Source organism: Ostrea edulis, chromosome 4 (assembly GCF_947568905.1).
Source record: "Ostrea edulis chromosome 4, xbOstEdul1.1, whole genome shotgun sequence".
Classification (NCBI taxonomy): Eukaryota; Metazoa; Mollusca; class Bivalvia; order Ostreida; family Ostreidae; genus Ostrea; species Ostrea edulis.
Window position 1 is genome coordinate 64,501,479 of NC_079167.1, and position 25,105 is coordinate 64,526,583.

The 25,105-nt window shown below is 35.5% G+C and overlaps 1 protein-coding gene across 2 annotated transcripts; it reads right to left on the bottom strand.

Moving 5' to 3' along the window:
• Positions 1–1,216: 1,216 nt before the first annotated feature.
• Positions 1,217–25,105, bottom strand: LOC125672176 (regulatory-associated protein of mTOR-like). 2 transcript variants are annotated; one of them, XM_048908297.2, is made up of 30 exons: positions 24,669–25,105; positions 23,597–23,854; positions 20,263–20,343; positions 18,009–18,155; positions 17,635–17,813; positions 17,433–17,492; positions 17,148–17,248; positions 16,645–16,789; positions 15,727–15,907; positions 15,200–15,283; positions 14,945–15,055; positions 14,674–14,748; positions 14,499–14,564; positions 14,015–14,113; positions 13,477–13,569; positions 13,144–13,281; positions 12,668–12,794; positions 9,540–9,772; positions 8,720–8,814; positions 8,343–8,505; positions 7,939–8,143; positions 6,524–6,638; positions 6,023–6,147; positions 5,748–5,855; positions 5,495–5,601; positions 5,113–5,243; positions 4,338–4,424; positions 3,649–3,765; positions 3,428–3,557; positions 1,217–2,887 (listed from the first exon to the last, which is right to left on the bottom strand). In XM_048908297.2, exons 1-30 carry the CDS (start codon positions 24,825–24,827, stop codon positions 2,819–2,821), a joined length of 3,789 nt encoding a protein of 1,262 aa, XP_048764254.2. In that variant the 5' UTR covers positions 24,828–25,105; the 3' UTR covers positions 1,217–2,818. The 2 variants fall into 2 exon arrangements, with proteins under 2 accessions (XP_048764254.2, XP_048764251.2); XM_048908294.2 differs by having other exon boundaries at positions 12,638–12,794.

Sequence of the window (25,105 nt, forward strand, 5' to 3'; positions counted from 1 at the left end):
AACATTTTTATTCTATTAGTGTAGAACTAACACTGAAAAATGCATGGACTTGTTGGTTTTCAATGTATTTGAAATACATATAATTTATCCTCAGATATATCTGGGATATTGGCAGCAGTGCAAGTCAAACATGTTCTGTTTGTTTAGGATCATCCGAGATTGATTTTTTTGTTGTTGGTAGGATCTGTGTTCTTTCTCTGAACTCTCTCCACTATTTTCTGTACTATTGTATATACATGTAGTTAAATAATGTAAAAATCACCAGAGTTAGTCGTTTAATATGACTAGTTTCAATCACGAAGTGCTGTCAGAATGTACATGTATTTTAAAAGATTTATGTACATTTGGTATAAACAATTAAATTTGTATAAATGAATTGTCGTTTTTTTCTGATGTGTAATATTGGAGTCCCACCAAGTTGAAGTCTGGGGAAGGTTGTTAGAAATGGTGTGTATGTACAGTGTACTACACAAGCAGTCTGTGGACAGTACTGCTCCACAATGTTACCACAGGGGCTAAGCCCGTTTTGGGCCCGAACTCTGTGATACCATAAATATATTCGGGGCCCCTGTGAATGTTACCATGATGTCCAAGTTCCAAACTCTACTGGCATTGCAATACTATTTAAAAGCAAGATGACATACAAGATGTACTTTGATAAGTGGACAAGTCGATAACATTTTCTGATGAGGCGATAAGTCAATAATGTTTTCTGATGAGGCGATAAGTCAATAATGTTTTCTGATGAGGGGACAAGTCAATAATGTTTTCTGATGAGTGGACAAGTCAGTAATGTTTTCTGATGAGGGGACAAGTCGGTAACATTTTCTGATGAGGGGACAAGTCAATGTTTTCTGATAAGAGAGAAGTCAAGAACATTTTCTCATGAGGGGACATGAATGTTTTCTTCTGAGGGTACAAGTCAAGGCTTTCGGATGAGGGGACAAGTTAATAATGTTTTGTGATGAGGGGGCAAGTCAATAACATTTTCTTATGAGGGGACAAGGGGCAAGTCAATAACATTTTCTGATGAGGGGACAAGTTAATAATGTTTTGTGATGAGGGGGCAAGTCAAGAACATTTTCTGATAAGGGACAAGTCAGTGTTTTATACATGTATATGCTGAAGCACAAAATATGGTGAGATCCAGGAATTGTACAATGATGTCAACAGCATCTCCCAATTCTTCTAAACAGAAATTAAAACAAATCTAACAAAAATTTCAGTACATTTATTAGTCTTCTCATTTATTGTATTGTTGGATCCATTTTCCTTTCCATTGGATAGTAAAAATGGATTGTAAATCAGCTTACACATTAACAGTGATTTTATTTGCATAGACCTGTAGCTATCGGCCATTGTCAAGGTGACAAACATGACAGGAAGGGAACTCCAATTCCCATCACAATTTCTTCTAAATGAAAATCTGAATTAAAACGCATCATCCACACGACAATGCTTACATTTTTATTCTGAAAATCAAACTTTGAAGTTGCAACAATTTATCAAACTCCTTCATAACCTCACATTTTAATGTCCAAAATCTTCCCATAATTCCCTTTAGAATTTAACAATTCTTTTTAAATGTTGGTTGATTAAAACCAGCAACTAATCATTAAAATTACAAAATGAACACAGAAAATATAGTTACCCCCATGTTTAACCCCACACTATCAGCTTTATTGTACTGTATTCACATTGAGGTCCATACAGATACCATCATGTACATCTACAAAGAACGTCACAGTATATGCAGCTTTGTGGAGGCTTTCTCTCGTGCACATGTAAATTATCAGTCATCTAGATTCTAGTGTGAAGTAGTACCTGTAAGTACATTTATAACTTGGCAAGCAGTCCTACACAAAAGTCCAGTTAATTTTGTAACGACATGAACTGTATGTGGAAAAAAAATTCTGATGTAGATTACTGATTTAAATAATTGTGACCCCGTGGTTTCATTAGTAATATACACTTGCTGCAAAACTACAGTTTGCCAATCTATAATACACTTTGTAGAGGTATTCTGTTTTGGGAAGTGAATTTCTGTAGTAAAAGTCATGTGTATTGCTGCAACAACCAAAAATAAAACAACCTACATTCACATCAAGCCCAAACTAAATGATTTTTTTCCTTCTTGAAAATCGCACACTGGAGCATGACGAATGAAATGAAATGTAATAGAAGTATGACACATAGTGACATGTATACCTGCTGGTTGTACATACAACACAGCTGTATATAGATATAGGTCATCTGTTTATTGGTCCATGCATGCAATCTAAAACTGCAAGTCCCTGTATCTGACAAAGTTTTTCATGAATTTGGAGTTTCTCTTTAACATATCGCATACATCATGGCAGTAAAAATACATAAAGTTCACCTTTGAATTTATATCATGTATAGTAATTACAAACACAATTATATCATTTAACATCGTGTACAATGCATGTACCTTATAATAAAAAATCCCATTCAGGTTAAATACATCATACTAGTAAAGTCGGACAACAATCTAATAATGTGTTGAAGCACACCTAACGTACAGTACTCCTATACATTTTCTACATATTAAAACTAAAACACACCAGTCTATATAGTATGTCAGCAGGTGCCCCCTACCTATCATAATACATCATTGTACATATCAATGGTCCATGACTAGTCACAAATGGACAGTTAATAATGAACATACACATATTATGTTAATGTATTTCCTTGTCTCCCACGTATCACATTAATAAAACAGCAAATCTTGGAACATCTCCTCATTTTAAAAATCAAATGAAAGACTGAGTATATATTACGGTGCAGCTCTTCATCAGCTTCGCTTGATCGGGGTGGAGTATACCGATATAAAGCTGTCTGTACTACCAGCTGCCAGCTTCACCTGTAAACAGAGAACAGACGTACAATTATCAAACAGATATATTTATAAACCAACACTCCACACAGAACAGTCTCCATTCTCAGTCATAAGCTTCAATTTTTTCCCAAAAAGTTAACACCCCCCACTCCACCAAGAAAAAAAACCCCAGAACAGTCCCTGTCCTCAGTTAAGTGCTTCAATATTTTTTGTCAAAGAGCTAAAAAAATAAAATTCACGCACTGATACAATTATAAGTAACTGCCTCAGTAATCAATGCTATACATGTACTGTAGAATCATTTAAATTTGTGGGGGCCAATTTTCGTGGGTTGCTGAATTTTTACGGGTTCGTGGGGATGTAATTTTGTGGATTTATATATTTGTAAGATTCTTGTATACTAGTTGTCTTTATTTGTTGAGGATGTAAATTCGTGGGTGAGGGGTACCCACGAATTCCACGAAAATTGAGCCACCACGAATTCTAATGATTCCACAGTATTTAGTGCACAAGTACGCAGCATTTTAGATTAAAGTTCCCAGTTCCACGAGAACCAGTACATACCTTGTGAGGGTGGAATGCCATACAATTGGCTGCCCCGATCCTCTGTCCCAGGAATCCCTCGTGGTACTTGATTGTACTCAGATTGTCCCCTGACGTGTTGTATACACCAATAAACTGGTTTAATGAGCCACTGTGAAAATGTAAAGGAACAACTTTATAAATAAACAGCAGAGAAAAATTAAAACTGACTGTCATCGTCCACGAACTGTTCATAAGCTTACCAGGCTAACACATCCGCATGTTTGTGAAGCTCGAGAGCCGTGATTCCTGGAGCCAGGTTTAACGTTCTGACGGACTCCGTAAAGCGTGGGTCCCAAAATTTTATGTCTCCTGCATTACTACAAATCAATTAAAAGGTTTTCTAGCAATGAAAGCATACAGTACACGTAAATTGGTGTTATTTTGATTTCAAACATGCAAACCTTAATCTGATAATGGGAAGTACTATCTCCATTGGAATTATCATACATTCACATGTTTATTTCTATTTCCTTGAAATGGAGAATTGAGGTCATAGTGTTTTTTATCTGTCCATCTCTTTTTTTGTCTACAACTTGAATTTTGGTCTGAACGTATTTGAACTATAGAAGATAGAGACACTTCATAGTTGGTAAACCGAAAGTCAAGGTAAAAACTATGAATGATAAAGGTCAAGGTCTAATTGCCACAACTGAGTGCCACCACATTCTGGGATATAGTGTTTCACAAACAAATTTTGTTTTATCCTCTTTTCCTCATCTTCATCATCCCATTTTTAAGAGTAAATACAGTAGATACCTTCAATAGAGATGTTTATGTGTGTTAGTTATCTTTGAATCTCAGAAATAGTATGTGATGTAGTTGATGTCATCACTAACTCATGTGAAGAGATGGGCATCCATTACTTTTTTCGTATGTATACTGTACTTACCTGGCACTGACAATGTTGCCCTCCGAACCTTTCTGAAGGTGAACTTTCACAACCCATCTATTATGCTCCCTCAAAGTCATCACACGACTGAAAAAAAAATTATTACATACACAATTCATAGATAATGTACGATATTCAATGCTTTTTACAATGTAATCTAATAAAGGCTGTGTGAAGTGTACTGTAATAATATCCTGCACAAAAATTGACTGTATTTGCTTGGGGAAGTTTTCTAATATACCGGTCCTCAATAGCACGTGACTGTGCATGAGCGGTTATTCCCCTTGCCACCCTGCCATTTGCATTTTAACCTCGGATGCTGAGATGTGAAACTCGCCAATGTTTCGGATAATAAAATTGATTTGAAAGCTCAGCGGCATTTGAGCGTAATTAAGCAGAGGCTTGCAATTCTAATATTTTTGTGTTTCATGAGATATTCATTAACAATTCTAATATTGTGTTTCATGAGATATTCATTAATGAGATATTCATTAACAATTCTAATATTGTGTTTCATGAGATATTCATTAACAATTCTAATATGCGCTGACTGACCTGTACATCACTAGTGATCACCTCTTGTAATAGGTCATTTGTCAAGGTCATACAAAGGTTTTTTTTACTATAGTGAACTAATAAAGTCCATTTCAAAGATAACTAACAATCAGGTAATCTACATGTAATCACGTTCATTCAAAAGATACATGTAGCTAACAATCTACTGCACTAATCCAGTCCATTCAAAGTTTGTAACACTACACGATGGGTTTCTTACCATTCTGATTGAGCCAGTCGTCTGTCAAACAGCCGTACCGTCCCATCACCACAACCTGCGATCAGCAATGATCGCCCACACGAATCTGAGGCCAGGCTTGTCACACAGCTCTCCGCCCCCGTGGGTATATCCTAAAAAGACCATTACTTGTGTTACAACAACTGGGAAAATTTAAAGTCATAACCACAGCCTAACTGTATATAAGCTGAGAGAGATGAAAATTGCATCCATGTATATTGGGTCTAAATACTATTTCCTCTTATTGCTAAATTTGAACACAAATAGACAATTCCACATCCCTTTTATTGGTATGAATGATATTTCTGAACCCTTTCTCTCTTCATAATCAGATATCTAGATCTCAGCGCCATATGGAGTTTACCTGGACTTTGGTTTCTCTCTGAGAATCCCAGATCCGTATGATGCGGACGTCCCCGGAGGCCAACAACATTCCAGATTCCTGCTCCCAGTCCAACACAAGGCCAGCTCCTAGAAACGAAGACAAATTAATGTTAAACCAGGTAGCCAGTATTTCAAAAGTTGAAAATTTCATTTCTACAAAACAAAAATTCAATCTCGTAACAACCTCGACATCAATAACCACCAGCATTGAGACAAACGTTCTGGTAACTCACGTCTGACAGTTGGAATTAAGTCCGATATTGCTTGAAATGCTGACACTAATTCCTTGCCGTCGTACCCCTCTGTAAGGTAATTTCTCCATATCCTGACAGCCCCATCATCTGTTAATAGAAGATTTAAAACTGTAAACTAAAATGAATTTACTTGGTAAATCAAAGACTTGTTCTCTCTTCTTGATAAGATGTGGAAAGCATGCTGAGCAATACAAACTTGAGATACGTAACACAGTAAGACATCGAATGTTCATTCTCGTGTAGATGAGACTCACCAGTTCCACACAGAAGCAGCGATTCATCGTGAGGATTGATGAAATCCATGGCTGATATCTTGGTGTTTTTCAGGTTTTCATTGTAGATATAGTTAATCTTGGTTCCTTGTTCCCAGTCCCAGAAACTTAAAAACAAAACAATACACCACTATTATCCTTAATTAAGCTAACACACATGTACAACATGTAATAACTTAGTCCTCCGAATACAGAATATGCGTAAGTTAAGCGATATTAATTTTCACTTATTCAAACTAATGAAGATAAATCTCTATTTCCATAATGTGCACAGTCCAGACCACATTAAGTCCAACACTTAGGGTCTGTACAGTGTATTTGTATGTTTTTAATATGTTTAGCAGCACCAACATACCTGTACAGTAGGTGACTGAAATTTCAGTTAAACAGATAAGAGAGGTGAATTTTATGTGACAATCTCGCCCTTCATGGCCCTGATGACTACCCCAGTCCTGATCCCGGTAGTACACTCTGTATACTCACCACACCCCGTCCTTGTCCGCCACGCCCACATGGCACTCGTACGGGTGGAACTTAATCGCAGTGGGAACTCCTTGGTTTTTGTTTACAAACACTTCCACATCAAGTCTGTTAAAACCTGTAAACAGTACAGCATGTCCGACATTAATATCTGACTGGGTCTGTTCACACCTCATCATCATTATCAGACATTAATATCTGACTGTTCACACCTCCTCATCATTATCAGACATTAATATCTGACTGGGTCTGTTCACACCTCATCATTATCAGACATTAATATCTGACTGTTCACACCTCCTCATCATTATCAAACATTAATATCTGACTGGGTCTGTTCACACCTCATCATTATCAGACATTAATATCTGACTGTTCACACCTCCTCATCATTATCAAACATTAATATCTGACTGGGTCTGTTCACACCTCCTAGTCATTATCAGACATTAATATCTGAGTGTGTCTGTTTACACCTCCTAGTCATTATCAAACATTAATATTTGACTGGGTCTGTTCACACCTCCTCACCATTATCAGACATTAATATCTGAGTGTGTCTGTTCACACCTCCTAGTCATTATCAAACATTAATATCTGACTGGGTCTGTTCACACCTCATCATTATCAGACATTAATATCTGACTGGGTCTGTTCACACCTCCTCATCATTATCAGACATTAATATCTGACTGTTCACACCTCCTAGTCATTATCCGACATTAATATCTGACTGTTCACATCTCCTAGTCATTTTCTTAACTGTTACTTGATACAGTTTAAATGTTTATGTCTTTTGTTTTGAAGAAAGGTATAAAATTCTCTAATGCAATTGAATACCTCTTGTTGTACAGTACAAGTTATATACATGTACATTTGTACATGGCAATCAATGAACAGAAAAAGAAACTGATCTTTAATAGATGTAATTATCAGTTGTTATTCATCTTCACATACCTGCCCTGAATTGTTATTCATCTTCACATACCTACCCTGAATTGTTATCATGCTCACATACCTGCCCTGAGTTGTTATTCATCTTCACATACCTGCCCTGAATTGTTATTCATCTTCACATACCTGCCCTGAGTTGTTATTCATCTTCACATACCTGCCCTGAATTGTTATTCATCTTCACATACTCGCCCTGAGCTGTTATTCACACTCACATACCTGCCCTGAATTGTTATCATGCTCACATACCTGCCCTGAGTTGTTATTCATCTTCACATACCTGCCCTGAATTGTTATTCATCTTCACATACTCGCCCTGAGCTGTTATTCACACTCACATACCTGCCCTGAATTGTTATCATGCTCACATACCTGCCCTGAGTTGTTATTCATCTTCACATACCTGACCTGAATTGTTATTCACCTTCACATACCTGCCCTGAGCTGTTATCACACTCACATACCTGCTCTGAGTTGTTCCTCTTTGGCCTCCTGTCTGACGTTGGCGTTGCGAAGGAATCGGAAGTCTCGTCTGTGATGGGAGGAACTTTCTGGGTCCTGCTCATCAGCGAGGCGCATCAAAGGCTGTGCAAAATGGCGACAGCTCCACTCAAAGAATTCAGTGGTCACCAAGCCTGACGTGAGACTTCGGGAATCTTCTTCATGTATCTGTCAACAGTTTTTGCATAAATAACAAAGTAATATTGTTTTTCACCATCTCATGATGAGAAAACTAAAACAAGAAAAGCAGAAAAATTCTTTACCATTTACACCTGCAGATATAGGAGAGGAATAGATCATAGAAGTACAACCTCACAGATCTATTTATAGATAGGACTAAAACATCCAGCGCTGAGACATAGCTTACCATCCCTGGGTTTCTGTCTGTGATCAGTTTCTTGTTGCGGGGGTAAGGATTGGTGTAGGAGTTCCCCTTGCTGGACAGGTGGGGAGATGAATGGTCACGCTTCATGTGGTTTCCAGGTGTCAGATGTACATTCTCCTCTTGTATGTGATTCTGTGGGGGTGTGCTTTAACACAGAAATTAGCTATGCTTTAATCAAGTTATATTCATGTACAGATATTTATCAAATGTAGGCATTTTTCCAAAAAGTGGTAAAAAAAACTTCATTTAAAATCCACAAAACATGCTATTTCTGGCATAATTGGATATCGGCATGTATTCTTTTGTTTATGTACAGGAAATAGAGATATTGCTCCGACATACGTGTACATCTTACTCACCTGTGTATGGGGGCGGTATTAGAGGGGCTGGAGGGGGCGGAGTATGAAGATTTGGGGTTTTGAATCATGTAGGTGGGTCGAGCACTCAAGGAGGCCTACAATGGAAGCCGAGAAAACTACATCTTTTATAATAAAACAAATAAAAACAAAGTTCCTGTTTAACTTCAGTTTGAATGTGTTATAATGTAATGAGTTTGAATGTGTTATAATGTAATGAGTGTGAATGTGTTGACAATCTGTTTACCTTGAGATTGAATGTGTTGACTATCTGTTTACCTTGAGTGTGAATGTGTTGACAATCTGTTTACCTTGAGCTTGAATGTGTTGATTATCTGTTTACCTTGAGCTTGAATGTGTTGATTATCTGTTTACCTTGAGTGTGAATGTGTTGACAATTTGTTTACCTTGAGTTTGAATGTGTTGACAATTTGTTTACCTTGAGATTGAATGTGTTGACTATCTGTTTACCTTGAGTGTGAATGTGTTGACAATTTGTTTACTTTGAGTTTGAATGTGTTGACAATTTGTTTACCTTGAGATTGAATGTGTTGACTATTTGTTTACTTTGAGATTGAATGTGTTGACTATCTGTTTACCTTGAGTGTGAATGTGTTGACAATTTGTTTACCTTGAGTTTGAACATGTTGACAATTTGTTTACCTTGAGATTGAATGTGTTGACTATCTGTTTACCTTGAGTGTGAATGTGTTGACAATTTGTTTACCTTGAGTTTGAACATGTTGACAATTTGTTTACCTTGAGATTGAATGTGTTGACTATCTGTTTACCTTGAGTGTGAATGTGTTGACAATTTGTTTACCTTGAGTTTGAATGTGTTGACGATCTGTTTAGCCATGTCCACCACCTCCTTATGTGGGCCAGTGGCTAGCTGGACTAGAACCTTCCACACCGTCAGGTACACACTGCTGAAGGTGGTGCCTGTGAGAGTGGAGTTGGAGTAGGTCCGCTTCATGGTGGAGCCTTCACCAGAAAAACTGTCATTGGAGCTGATCGATCCACCAAACGACGTGTTAGAAGACGAGGACTGGAGGCCTATGAACATTTTAAAATGTGCATTGGTTGAATGCTGAAATCTAAAGATGGCTACAAAACCAACACTATAGGTAGAAAACAAGTTTGTTTACCGTTAAATGATAACTTAAGATATTACACGATTACGTATCAAAAATCTTATCATCCTCTTAAAGTCAAACCTATTCACCTAACAAATACATGGCATTCCGCATAAGACTATTTATATACATAAACTTTTTGTACATTTTTAATGATCAAATTAATATTCATACACATAAACAATAAACCGGGAGAAAACAGTGCCTGTGCAGTACATGTTATTTGTATTAATATGAACAGAGAAATGATTCAAAGAAATTTTCCCAGCATATATACACAGCATATATACACAGCATATATACACATACTATACACACATATACTGTTCAAATATTAAATTCCTAGCATATAATCTGATTACACAAAGCAAACTACAAAACACACTAGTAGCATGGGAGGTTGTTAGAATCATTACATTAAATCTATTTAAAGGCTAAACAATGCAAACTACGGAGAAGTTTACTTATCTTGTAACTTTAGAATAAGGTTTGAGGTTTTTAATGGCTATACTCCCTTCATAAAGTTGCTATATGAAGGTTGATACCATTGATACCACAAAACTCTGACTTTGGTAAAATCATGTACATTTCTATATGTACACACAAGTACATGTAGATGCCTGATGTGAAAATTTTATAATGCATGGTGGTTATTGTTGTATGAATTATGGGAATTATGAATTTACAGCCCCAAGTGAATTTACGGTCCTAACAATTTTACAGCTCCATTCAGTTTACAACTCCCAAGAGTAAATAACTCCAATAACATATCAACTAAGAAATGGTAAAAGGCTGGCATAGTAGTAACCAATTCATTCATTTATGTCCCCATAAAATACAATATTTGTTAACCATGAAATATGATCTCAGGGTAAATATGTGTATCTAAAGATTAATGGTGCTCTACACATGAAATGACAAACAACAGAGGAGAATATCTACTGAACTAATGGGTCTTACAAAAGCTCAGTATCAAGATTGCAACAATACACAGCGAGACAGAATATCTTGGTGAAATACACCATGATTCAGTCATGATGTCAAACTGAGATACATCATCGGATATTCACAGATGATTACATTTTGTTCCTCTCTCCAGTATCATCAGATACCCATGAGAGAAATCAAAGTGTAATCAACCATAGGTAGCCTACTGTAATGATATCACGGTTCAGTTATTTTAGTTCAGAATCTGATATATTTGAATCATTTTGCTTTTATTTTGTTAGTTATACATACAAACTGGCTTCTGGGAAAAGTACTCTATGAGAACCAAATTCATATCATAATCAACAACCCACAAATTAAAATAAGAGGCCCACAGGCCTTATCGGTCACCTGAGTACTAGCAAAAAAGTATCACTACTCCCAAAGGCTATATGAAATCTAGAAAAAATTTCCTGTTCTGAATATCTAAGCTAAATTCTAATGTTCAGCAACAGTATAAAACAAGATGTGTTCTTAAAACTTCACTGCTCTCAAAAGTGCATACATTGATGAAAGGATTTACATAATATAATAGGTGTATTAACATTAAAACATCAAAAGATATGACTAAAGTAAAAACCCTGGGTTGTAAAATTCACCATTTTTTGTACATCCTTTTCTGCTATTCCTAAGTATGCATTTAGATTTTATACAGTATCAGCAAACTTACACATAAATACTATATATTAAGTTTGGTCCCACCCTGTGGTCAAAACCCCTACTCTGGGGATCATCAAATTTACAATTTTGGTATTAAAAAGACTACCTGCTCTTTCTAAATATCCATTTAGTTTCAATTTAGTATCAATAACACTAAAGAAGATGTTATTTAAGTGTTTTACACATAAACACCATATACTAAGTTTGGCCCTGCCCTGGGATTAGAACCCCTACCCCTGGGATCATGAAATTTACAATTTTGGTAGAGGCCTTCCTGCTCTATATCAACATGCATTTAGTTTTTCTTAAACATGTGTGGTTTTTGAGAAGAAGATTTTCGAAAATTGGTCAATTTTGCACCGCCCCTAAGGTCCCAGGGGTGCAGGAATCCTGAAATTTACAATTTATGTCCCCCTTGTTCTAAAGATGCTTCATACCAAATTTGAAAAGAATTGGACTGGTAGTTAAGAAGAAGAAGTTTAAAATGTTCAATTGTTAACGCACGATGGACGACAATCAATTGAGTTCAGAATCTGATATATTCGAATCACTTTGCTTTTATTTACTGAGTTTACTCAGGTGACCTAAAAATGGAAGCATTTCCTGTGAGACAGCACTGATACGAATAACCCCCCAAAAACTAAATTCAAATGTTACTGTACACATAGACATTGTTCTTCTGACATGTACAGATAATACCAAACTTGTTACACTTATGAAAATTAATGTTCATGTGTATTGCAGTATATCATGATATTCATTGTGAAGTTAGCATATCATTGCAGCCCTATTCAATACAATCCAACTGAATTTGTTAATCTGGAAAAAAATCAGCTAAGTTTGTATAGGTCATGCAAACCCATTACATGTATTCAAAATACATGAGTGCAAAATTTTTAATTTTAAATCAAGGACCAAGTGAAAACACTCTTTCTGAAACATTTTTTTTAATAATGATAACTTATAATTCAACTTTTACACTGCAGGAAGAATATATCAAAAGATTGTGCTTCTAATCAAAATCTATGCAATAACTTTACATCATTGAATACTACTAAATGCTGACAGAGGACTGTTTTCACTGGGCATCCAACACAAAGACAACAGAGAAAAGCAACAAAGGACAGGGTGTGGTTACCAGTAGAGCCTGATACAAGATTCCACCCACCCAGGACCTCCCCGGTCACCATCGCACTCTTCTCCTTCTGCTTCTCCTCTTCCATCCACTGCACCACCGCGTTAGAGAACTGGGACTCAAACTGATGGACCAGGGCTGAGAGGGCCACCACCACCTCCTGAAATAAACAGAAAACAAAATACAGTCACTGTGTTAGAGAACTGGGACTCAAACTGACGGAATACCAAAGATAAAGTCAGCAGTATTAACTTAATAGACAGATATATACATGAATAGATAAACCTAGACATTTGAGAATAGGACCCAGTTGTACAATTGACTGTTTAACCAGTAATTATACATGTACATGGACTACTACATTTGATGTAAATGTAACTCTGACAATAGGCTATAGTCAGTAGGTCTATTTGTTCATTTCTTAATCTAAAATTATCATGTAACAGATAGGTAACATCAAAGTACCATGTTTCATATATAACGAGGTGTTGCAATGATTTTACGCTGACCTTCCTAACTAGTGGACTGCCATCACTTCCTACAGAAGCCAGCATCATCCCCACTCCTAGGTCAATGTTGTTAGCCTGGTCACTTCGGTCGGACACACTGATGAAGGTCCCCAGGGCATACACTGCACTCGCTCTAACCTGTAAAACAAGTATACCATTTACACAGTCATCCTCAGGAAATGGAGATTATAAGTGTCAAGATATGTGGAGATTAATTCTCATATTTTCTTAGTAAATCTGATTTGGGCCTACTACAGTGTATTTAGCATAATAAATTCCACACACTGAGAGAAAACACTTCTGCAATGTTAAATATCTAAATCAAAAGACCACCTCTGGACACGGGTCATTCAGCAGTATGGACATTTTCTCATGGGCTCTGTCTCTCACCCCACACCATCGTGCATTGTCAAAGCTGGACCACACCTATACCACAGGCATAAAATAATCATAGTACAAAGGGCATATAAATGTACATCACCAAACTCTGGACATCTAGTAAGTGCGGTAAATGTACAGTAATCATATTTCAGTGATTTTCATGTTACAGTTTTTTGGCACTCATTTACATGTATGCCTTATACAATAATTGCTACAGTATAATTTAACACTTTTTGTACTAAAAATGTACATCAAAATTTCGAAAGACATTTATAATTGTGCGATCATGTCATGTTGGGATAATTTAATTATGTCGACATACATGTATTAAACACATTTTAGACTACCTACTATACAGAGATACCAGAAATCTAAATTACAGGAAATTAATCAAACATGAGAAAAGTTTCTTCCCTGTAAATTGATCGCACAATAGCACTGAGAAAAGTTTCTAACTGATCACACAGAAGTATAAGGAGAGGAGAGTTACCTTTCCTAAGCAGAGAGCCAGCCACTGTCGCAGTGAGGAGCTGGAATCAGACAGCTGCTCCAGACAGATGGAAATCACATTGCCCTGTAAAGCCACCTCCTGAAAATCAAGTTCATAGATCTAAGTCTGATGTAGTAATAAAAAAATCAAGTTCATAGATCTAAGTCTGATGTAGTAATCAAAAAATCAAGTTCATAGATCTAAGTCTGATGTAGTAATAAAAAAATCAAGTTCATAGATCTAAGTTCTTATACATGTAGAGTCTGACGTCGTAATTGTTTTAGAGTCTGGATGAAATTCAATATTACAGTCATGCATATAACCTCCACAATAATGATCTTTTTACAATCAAAATTCAGACCCAACAGATGTATCAAATGCAACACACAGTATATTCAAAATTGATTCACCTGCCCTTGTGTATAATCATTGACAATACTAACTCACCTGTCCTTGTTTGTAATCATTGACAATACTAACTCACCTGTCCTTGTTTGTAATCATTGACAATCATCGCCAGGACAAATGCTGCCATTGTCCGGTGCTCTGCCTGCAAACCATAACAAGTATATTATATGAAATCTGTCAAATCATGTCTAAGTTTATGTATTTCTCAAATATTTATTGGAAATCTCTCCATCATTAGTCATGAAACTTACAGGCATGTAAGGATCAGCCAGCACCGACAGGAAGTACTTATGACCATTGTCTTTCACCAGGTCTGTCTGACATGACTGTAGAAAAATGACATGACTGTAGAAAAAGGTCAGATAAATGAATTGTGTTGGAGGTCTAATGGAAAGTACAATGATTGGGAATAAAGACAGTAATATACAATATTTCATTTATTTTACACACAAAACATTTCCAGTCTATTCATTGTAATTTATTTGTATTCCTCCTTTATGTCTTACTTTAACTACAACTTACACTGTCCACAGACAAAATCTTTGCCCAGATGAACACCAAGAGGGGCCGTAACTCTCGCGCGGAGCTCTGCAGAAGCTTGAGGACATATGGAAAAATTCCCACTGATAAAGCCTGTGTGATATACATGTTACAGAAAATGAAAGAGAAAATGTCTGTACCTTTTCTTTACATTAAATGAATGTCAGACTCAATTTAAAACTTTCATGTCGCATCAGAAACTATTGATACACTACATACACTGAAGGTAGGACTTACTAAACTAACTGCCCAGGGACCTAAATCCAGAAATCTCCCTAACAGGTCCAGGGCTCGCAGTCTGTGCACCTGACTCAACAACACCTGAAATACACAAACACTATGTACTGTAGACTTACAGTTGAAAATACATTGAATGCTTTTCCCACCACAAGTACACGCACAGGAAAACCTGCTTGTAACGAATTCACATTTATTCTGAAGTGATATTTATTCAATTGCAGAGGAAAATAACGAAATTTTTTATAGAAGATAATAAAATTTGGTCATAACAAACTGTTTTTTACAGGCCCTAGAGGTTCGCTATAACCATGTTTTACTCTACATGTAATAACACAGCCTTTGTTTTAAATATTCAATATACATTGTATAATAACATTCACTACAGTACGTTCAAGCTTTTACACCATAAAACACATCAAAGTATATATTCCTTACCATAAATTTACATGTACACTGTATATAAGAATTTGTATGTTAAAATTGCATGATGTAACATGCTCAAGAGTTTATCCTCCTCTCTGTACCTGTAGGACAATGGGAAGTTGTTCCGGAGGGTTTCGTTTCTCTGAACCGTAGGACAGCCACACCTGGAAGGCAGTCAGCTGTTCTGTGAAGAAGGGACTGTGGTGAAACTGGGCATTTTCATCCTCCAACAAGGTAGGTAATTGTCGCAGACAAATGTCCAGGGCTAGGTCCCAGGCTTGCCTAGACAACACACAACCATGAGTCAATAAAAAACCACTATAGAAATCAACACATCATCCAAAAATCAATGAACCACCATAGAAATCATTGAACCATAGGTATCCATAAGCCACTACAGAAATCAACTGGTGGCCATAGAAATTAATGTTAGTATTGAGAATTCAGATTCCATAAAACATTAGGATTTGTTGAATTTGCTTGCACATTAATTATGAAGAAAACTGATATACAATTGTAGGATTACTACTGTAACAAAAGAACAGAGCACTGATACTGTATGCCAAGTACATATATACTATCATAATACAGTAGATTTCTAGATATACGCAAGGAATTCATTATCGCATTATTGTGCAAGAGGCATCACTTCCCAAATAAAATTACTCGTTTTTAATTTTCTGGTGCTAAAATACATGCAAGTACTCTTGATTAACAGATACCACACAAATTCATGTTCACGCGATTTGACGTACACAAGTCATTTCACCATACTAAGTACACACGTAAAATAAAAAATCCAGTTTTGTACATTTCTAAGTCAAGAAAATAAATCCTTCATTTTCGTGCTATACAATAATAATGACTGAACAACTATGAAGAATGATTAGAATGACCTCGCTGATGATTAAACTTCGCTACACATTTACAGAACATCTCACTCTCCACATCAGGTTTTGATTAGAATGACCTCGCTGATGATTAAACTTCGCTGTACATTTACAGAACATCTCACTCACCACATCGGGTGTTGGTACGTGGGTGGTAGACGGGGACTGGACATCGGTGTACAGTTATATGACCTCATAATTCTTTCAGCCAGTAGGAAGTTGCGGAATAAACTGGCCACTAATAAGTCCTGTCTGAAGAGCTTTTGGAATAACTCTAGAAAAAAAAGCTGTCTTTTTCACTTAACATAACACAGTTTAACAAATTTGTAGTCATAGATTTAATTTCTGTATGTATGTATAAAGTGTTCATGGAAAGCATAATAATCAAAGTTATCAAACATGTGTATGTACATGATTCCTGGAAATTTGTGGACAGATGCAGTCTCCACATACAGTAAAACACAATTACAGTGAACACACTTATAATGAATTCACACTTACAGCAAAGTGATTTTCATTCACTGTCATTTAAAAAATTGAGCATCCTCAACACTTCCCTATAAGCATGTTTTACTGTACATTATCCAATTCATAGTTCTCACGATAAGACAAAACAACAGAGGGCACTTTACCTCTTGGCAGTGTGTTCCAGGCAATGGTGTCTGTGATGGCAGTAAAAATCCAGTTGAGTTCCCCTAACATGGTTCTCCTGTCATTCAGCTGACCTGGAACTCTGGAAATTTGGTACATTTATTACTTAATATTGTATGTGCTTCATGTCTGTAAGTTAGGGTTTCCACAATTTTCAACATCATATGCTTCAAGCAAAATATTTCATAGAAACATTACTCAATTTTAAAGTTAATCTAAAAATGGTCTCATTCAGCAGAAAATGCAGCAAATAGATAAATACTTACTTATCCACAAGATCCAAGGTAACCTTGGGCACTAATTTCCCAGTGTTTTGCAAAACATACCTAAATTACAGTACATACAAATCATATCATTGCTTCTGAAGAAATTCAATTTTAAACGAAAAATTAAGATACATGCATATGAACTTAAAATTCATCAAAATGAAATTCCAAAGAAGTTTACATCTCATCTAAATTTCTATACCATTTGAGAGCTATCTTGATGGGAGTTGTGAGGCAGGAAGTGAAGAGATCAGCAGGTAGCTCTGGGTTCATGGGCAGTAACTCTGCTGCTCCACACGCTGCTAGCTGTATACAGTTCCTGACAGAGGAGACGGCTGGAGCTGGGCCGCCGAAGCGTGCGCTGGATCCATTCAACGTAGACTGAAAGAAACAACATACACGTACATCATAATGAAATACATAATGTACTGTAACTACAATTTCATCTGATTTTTTTAAACATTCAAAACAAAGTCAAGTCTTTGGATTACCCCTTTAAACAGTATATAATGAAACACAAATCTTCAATCTGATTCATCTGTATGTTTAGATGCTTAAGACTTTTCATTTCTTTACCTCCAGTTCTGATTCTCTCTGCAGCGAAAACTGCCTGAAGAGTTCGATGATAATCCCCGCGTTTGAGCAGTCATACACGTAGATAGAGGGACTCCCCATCCAGGTCTGAAGGTCGTACACAGACAGAGGGATGTATTGTGTGTAGCTCTGTAAGTTGCAATCATCACAAGAAATCTAGTAACGTGTTAACTGTGAGATGCATGCATTATAATTTTAAAAATCTCACTTAAAGTGATTGCAATGTCATATGAAATGGGTAGAGTGTCATGATGTTTTTGTGATATGACACAGAGAAAAAATGCAGAAGAAATAAATACATATATGTACAGGTATGTGTGAAATTTAAGAAATTTAGTTTCATTTACATTCAGTACACAAAATACAAAAAAAAATAAACAAAAAAATTTCTGAATGGCAAATTTTGTTCAGAAATTTCAAGAACTAATTTTTTTTTACTTCTGGAATAGTAATAACCCAAACTCTGCCATTATAAAATGAAAAAGTGTGACTATTCATAACTTGATATTTGTTTATTTATTTTGTGTCAGGTAACGAATGTATCCTTTTTAATTCTTGAACTCGGACAGACCCACATAGGATAGACCGTCTCATTGAACCTGTGTCACACTTACATTTAAAGTTCAGTCTCTTATCAACTGGACACTTGTTTAAGGCTAATGAATTTGAAATAAATTTCGCCATATGTTAATACATTTCTTTTACCCTGTGTAACAATGCATGTATTTATCACTTGGAGCACTTTTCCATTTTCTATAATAATCTATTATATGTGAATGCACTTCGTAATGATAGTGGAATACTTGTACACCTTTGAGTGTTCTGTTTTTCAGAGTAACATCTTTTTACATACATTGTACATATCTTTTGTAAAAATATATTAATATACTTCCGAATTTGTTGCAAAAGTAGCAAAGCCGAAAAATCTATTTCAAATTTGAATAATTTATTACACCATTACTGATTCATTGCCTTTTGTTCAACGAAATTAATATTTCTAAATGTTTATTAACTTGATAATGTCACACATCAAATCAACGTTAAAGTAATACTGCAATTTTACCACCGATGCATTGTGAACTAACTATGTTGAACAAAGGAAAAAACAGGGTATTACGCAACATTATTTTGTCAAGTGATACATTTGACATTGACTTTCCTTAAAAACACTGGCATATGCCTACTAATGAAAGGGAACAAATACTGGACATTTCAGCCACTTCTGACCACAGAAAAAAAGATGACTTTCGTGATTAATCGTTTTGAATTAAATGAACAATGTATTAAGGATTTTTCCTGTTTTAGATTGCAGAATTTCTTCATTCAAAAGAAAATGCCATAATCACACCTACTTACAAACAGTGTGGGGTTTCTCCACAAAAGAGTTGGTGGCTGGATCCTAACAGGGCTTACGATAAATTACTGAGAGTAAGGGACATGAATGAATGTACATGTACAGTGTACATTTAAGAACGAGTGCACTTAATTGGTATTATGGATCCTTTTCTGACTCATCCTACCAATCTTCATTGTTTAATTAATATTTTATAGTAACTTTAATGCATATGCAATAAAGTTGTCAAGAAAGTTTGCAAACAGACATTGTCTAAATAAAATAGATTAAGCCTGACTTTACAATTTTACATCCATATGACCTGCTTTTAATGTCTATACGCCTAATAAAAATGAATATGCAGAGCTATTACAATATTGAGAGCTAGTGTATTCAGTTTACTTGAAAACTCTTTTTTGCTTTTTTGAGTGGGCTACCCCGGTACACCAAAAATGCTTGGTATATGCAAAAAATATAAAGTGAGTATTCTTTCTCCAATTTTTTTGCTCATGCTTTGACGGCTGATGCAGGTCAATAAGTTGTACGTGTAAACATAACATTCTAACCGTAATCGCTGCAGCACTTAGTAAATTTCAATATTCTAAATTTCACCAGGGGCCATTATAAGATAAACATTGTAAATAACGACTGTTTACAATGGACAAGACAACTGATACTCTGACAGATTTTGTCTCATGTTTCAAACTTTGGCTTCACACTTTATAAAGTGCTATGAACTTTTTAACTTACAGTTTAGTTAAGTCGAAAATCACATCTCACTGAAGAAAATAAAAAGGATCCTTAACACCTCCCTTTTTTTCCTTTCCTTTTTTCAATTTTTACAATTCACCAAGTTTAAAGTCAATACATTAAGTGCACTCATTACTTGTTTTCACAACAAACCTTGTTGAAGACCCAGATTTCTCCATTGATTGTTGGTTTTGGTACACCATGGCCATTGTAATGAAACAGAACTCTCTCCTCCTGTAAATAGTTAACACATGTATCAGTATGTATGTCTATTAGAGTCATGGACATGTTGAAATGTTTACTGTTATAAAACAGCCATTTACAAAGGTTTGTTGGTTGATTATATATTGTTTAATGTCCCACTCAAGAATTTTTCACTCATATGGAGACATTACCATTCCGATGAAGGGCTGCAAAATTTAGGCCTATGCCAAGCGCTTATGGCTTTTGAGCAGGGAGGGATCTTTATCATGCCACACCTGCTGTGATACAATCTCTGTTTTTGTGGTCTTTTGTGGTATTTAATCGCCTCTTACGACAAGTAAGGTGAATGAGGACCTATTCTAACCCGGTTCCCCACAGGACTATTTACAAAGAAGTGGACGGGTATTGTCCTTAAATCATAGTAAGTAGCCCCTCCTGTTGTGTTACAGAATACCCTGCTTAAAAGAATAACAGTTGATGTCACGTCCATAATTATGGGGTGGGATGAGGGTAGAGGCAAGTTGCATTTGCACCCCTTTTGACCCCATTGAAAAGTGTTAAGCACTAACTTACCACAAAGCAGTATCTATACCCCTAAGTTTCATGTCAGCCTACTATTTGGGGTATTTTTAAACCCTTAATCTGTTTCTAAACTCAAGTTCTATATATTTTTAAAAATCAAAACACTCAACAGCACCGCTTTCTGAGATATTCTAGGTATTTAGCAAACCCCTCTGCAAAATCCTGGTTTTGGGCCAGGATAGCAATATATTAGAACAAAGTATTGCTCAAAAGAACCGGCTAATCAACTTCTGTTGAATCAAGCAATGTAATGGTGCGTGACTGTGAAGCTAAATCACTCATTTACAAAATGAATGTCAAGTTTGTATTATAGAGGTAAACACATACATCCATCTAAACAATGGAAGAACAATTTCCGCTTTCATGATTATACATAAATTACCCATACTTCAATAGTTTTTTTATATTACTTATAATACAAACTAGACACTTATTTTCCTTTATCTATATTTTGCACTTTAATTGTTTATTTCATAAGTACCGGCATACATTTTTATGTCCACTTGAAAGCTTGCTTGCTTGTCATATCTGTTATTCAGCAACATATCACATGATAAATAATTGTAGTGTTTTTACTTATAATTACACATGACGAAACTCTAAAACAATACTGTAGTAAAAATTCTTCATTGCAGTTTTGAATGTAGGTTAGTTATATACAGTTATATACAATATACAGGGATAGACATTAACTTTTTATCTCACTTGCCCTTTGGGCAAGTAAACTCAAACTTTCACTTGCCCGAATGAAAATTTTTGTTGTCCGAAATATTTTTACTCTAATACACCTTTCAACCAGTAATTTTGATTATCTCCATTTACGAGGTCAACAACAATCAAAGAATAGCCCAATTTTCCTTCTTCATGCTACCAAATGTAAAAGCTAGGTTACAACTGTGAATTATACATAGCCAATTATCAATGATTTCATATAAGTTTATGGGTTGAGTGCAATTGAAGGCAAAAAAAAAAAAAAAAAAAAAATCCCAAACAAACATCTAAGTTATATAAGAAAATTACAAAGGCCAAGGTAGGGAAATAATCATTTTTACCATAAAAAGCGCACAAAGGATGTACACTTGCGGTGATGTGTTGTTGGTACGTGTATATGATTAGAATTAAAATATGAAAATAAAATGTTTCAAAAGTGTAACGAATTACCGGTAGTTTTTAGTCAATAACTCATTAAAAATGAGCATAAATGCTATCAATTCTGTAATTTGTATTACAGGTAAGAAAATGCAAGGTACTGGCGATAGCGCTGAATTTCTGAAACAATGTCAAACCATACTGCTGTCAGTATCAGTTAAACCTGTAAATTAGGATTGTCACGCTGCCTACAAGTTGTGAAGCTGCCATTTTCTCGCAAACATGACCAAGATAAGTTGTACTTCGGATAGTTATGTTATTAGGAACGACTTACTGACATGATACCATATGTTACGATCTACTAAAAAGGGGCCTAAAACATCTATAATTCTGTGTAAAAAATATATACAAAGGGTGGACTTTATTCTCTAATATTTACAAACTTTAACACAATTAAAAATAATCACATTTCCTACTGAAATAATCACTTGCCCCATCGGACAAGCATGTATTGAGTTTCATTTGTCCTAATTGAGTTTTCACTTGCCTCGGGCAATCAGACAACCGTTAATGTTGAATTCAGGGTTGGCAAAAAAGTGGTCAATATGAGTATTGACCGGGCCGGTGGTCAATACTGGTTAATTGAAAATTATTTGGTCATTATAGTCTGTATTATTTATTTTAAATGACCATTATGGTAAATACTGTAATTCATAACATGCACTATCAGTTTATAATTGTGCTTATAAGTCATAATATTAAATAAATAATGTACAAATGACTCTGTTCAATTGGGGAAGATGTAAAAGTTTCTGTTCAAATTCCTTAGTTTAACAATGTACCTATATAAGTATTATTTCATCAGTCTTCATTTTAACTGTTGAATAAACATTTGAGGGTGTGTGTTGGTGATGTTTTCATAACAATAACAGGCACACTGGTCATCTCTGGTCCCAGCCTATGCTTATTAACACCTGTCAACTCTGCTTCCTGTGCTCAGGTAATGTCCAGCTACCTTTTATTCTTAATCTGTCTAGGTACATGTATTAAGAGGTCTGTTCCCAATCCTCAAGCTATGCTATAGAACTGTGACCCTCTGGTAGGTACTGAAGATATTTCGGTCAGTTTCAGCAAACCAAATATATTAAACTTATGAAATTACATTTGATTATCTAATGAAAAATATTAATCAACAATTGATCCATATAATGAAAAGACTTAATTTATCTTTATCTTTGCAAGAAATGTACAAAAATAGGAAAATGGACAGTTTAAATCACAATTGACCAGTATTGACCACTTGGGGAGTATTGACCGGGACGGTTAAAACCACTGGTTAAAACTGGGGGCGGTTTTGACCGCCCAACCCTGATGTTGATCCCTGATGTAGGTAAACAACCTTTTTCAGATGTTTATCAAAATTCCCTATATATCTGCTTAATTTTAATTCAATGGAAAAGTACTTGCTACTGTTACCGTAATATTGATAACCACCATTGTTAACAATACTGAATGCATCATTTAAAAAACATCTGTATAGTATCATACAGTTTTGTTCTTAATGCTGTCCAGTCCTACAGCGGATACTACATAATCTACGACAAACACCTACTTTGGCATTCCGTCTGAGAGAAGAACATAATTTCTTCACTTCATCCACGGTTGGGTCCAGACTCTGCTTGTATCTGGCCCGTGGCTGCCATCTCTCATACTGTTTCTGAAGATTAGCGCCTATGGACTCCAGCGCTTTCTGAGAACTGAGTGGATCGATCCAGCACTCCAGGCGGGCACAGGGGGATGTCTTTACAACATCCGGCGGATCAACTCCAACATTCAGACACATCACCAATGCCACACTCACTGTTTTCATCTGCAGAGGTACAATTAATATTTGCAATTTTATTGCTCCATTAGAAACATGCACTATTTTGAATCATGCCCAGTGACAGCAAAAAAGTACATTGCATAAGATATATATATAAAATATGTAAAATCCCTCATAACACATAAAAAAAATAAATAAATAAACTTCATCAATAAGGTACATCAAGGTATTTGTGTGGTATCTGGGGAAGAAATGTCATGTGGCCAGTCGCCTTCTAAATAAAATAATGTAACCTTTCATTAGAAATGCCTAACTATGCTACTTTATTAAAGCTTTATAGAGATATTACATCTACTTTCATTTCATAAAAGATATCATCTGTCCAATACATAATTTTTTAAAATTCAAAATCTTTTGAAGTGTACATAACAAACAAAAGTAATACAGTTCTCAATTCTACTAAAATTTAGCTAAATTGCTATTTTTGAAAATGGTGTTCTTAGATTTGAACAAACATAATTTTTGTACCCTGTGTTCACATTGAGAACATAAATCTATGGCACACAAATATAATTTATATAAAGTTTGTAAAGGACTGCACCTGATATTTCCTAAAAGAAAAAAAAATAGCTATTTTGTAAAAATACTGAAAAAGACTGCAAAGCATCATGTTTATGTTATCATTTTTCTGATTTTTTAAAAATATTACAGATTTGTAAAAAGCTGCAGCACTCTCTTCTATCCGAGTGTGAAGGCCCCTTTCTAATAGCACTGTAATGTACGACAATTATGGGAATTGACAAATATACTATATATACTAATTGCCTAAAAATAAATCATGAAATGGTAAAATGCATACTCTTTCTTTCATTCTCCATGTCTGGGCCACTTTTTTTGACCCCTGGATTTTCTCTCGATGCCTTAATTCATTAAATGCAATCAATAAGTCCCATTCCCCGGCCTCGTCCTCATCCTCGTGTGCATCATTAAGGAATGGGATTTCTAGTTCTCCGGACATTGTAAACAGGAATGTTTTTACAAGCTAATATGTCCAGGGACGCGAAAATTATTTTGTTTACAAATTATTTCCGACATTTTAAACAGGTTCACACGTTTTGAAAGCACCATCACTGGTTCAGAATCCATAGTAATATAATTCAATATGACTATAATATTAATTTCCTCGTGCTCCTGCAAATGAATTCGAAACACGCAGCTTTACTTCAAACGAAAACCACAGAACTTTTCAACAACATCATGAACATGTGAGACTACTTCGTAGATAGGTTTTACTAA

Coding starts and splice junctions, on each gene's coding strand:
- LOC125672176 (XM_048908294.2), bottom strand. CDS start 24,827: ATGTCCGGAGAACTAGAAATCCCATTCCTTAATGATGCACACGAGGAT. Junction 8,144..8,342: donor CAGACAGAAACCCAGGGATG/GTAAGCTATGTC, acceptor AACTGTTGACAG/ATACATGAAGAAGATTCCCG. Junction 5,244..5,494: donor AGAGAGAAACCAAAGTCCAG/GTAAACTCCATA, acceptor TGGTCTTTTTAG/GATATACCCACGGGGGCGGA.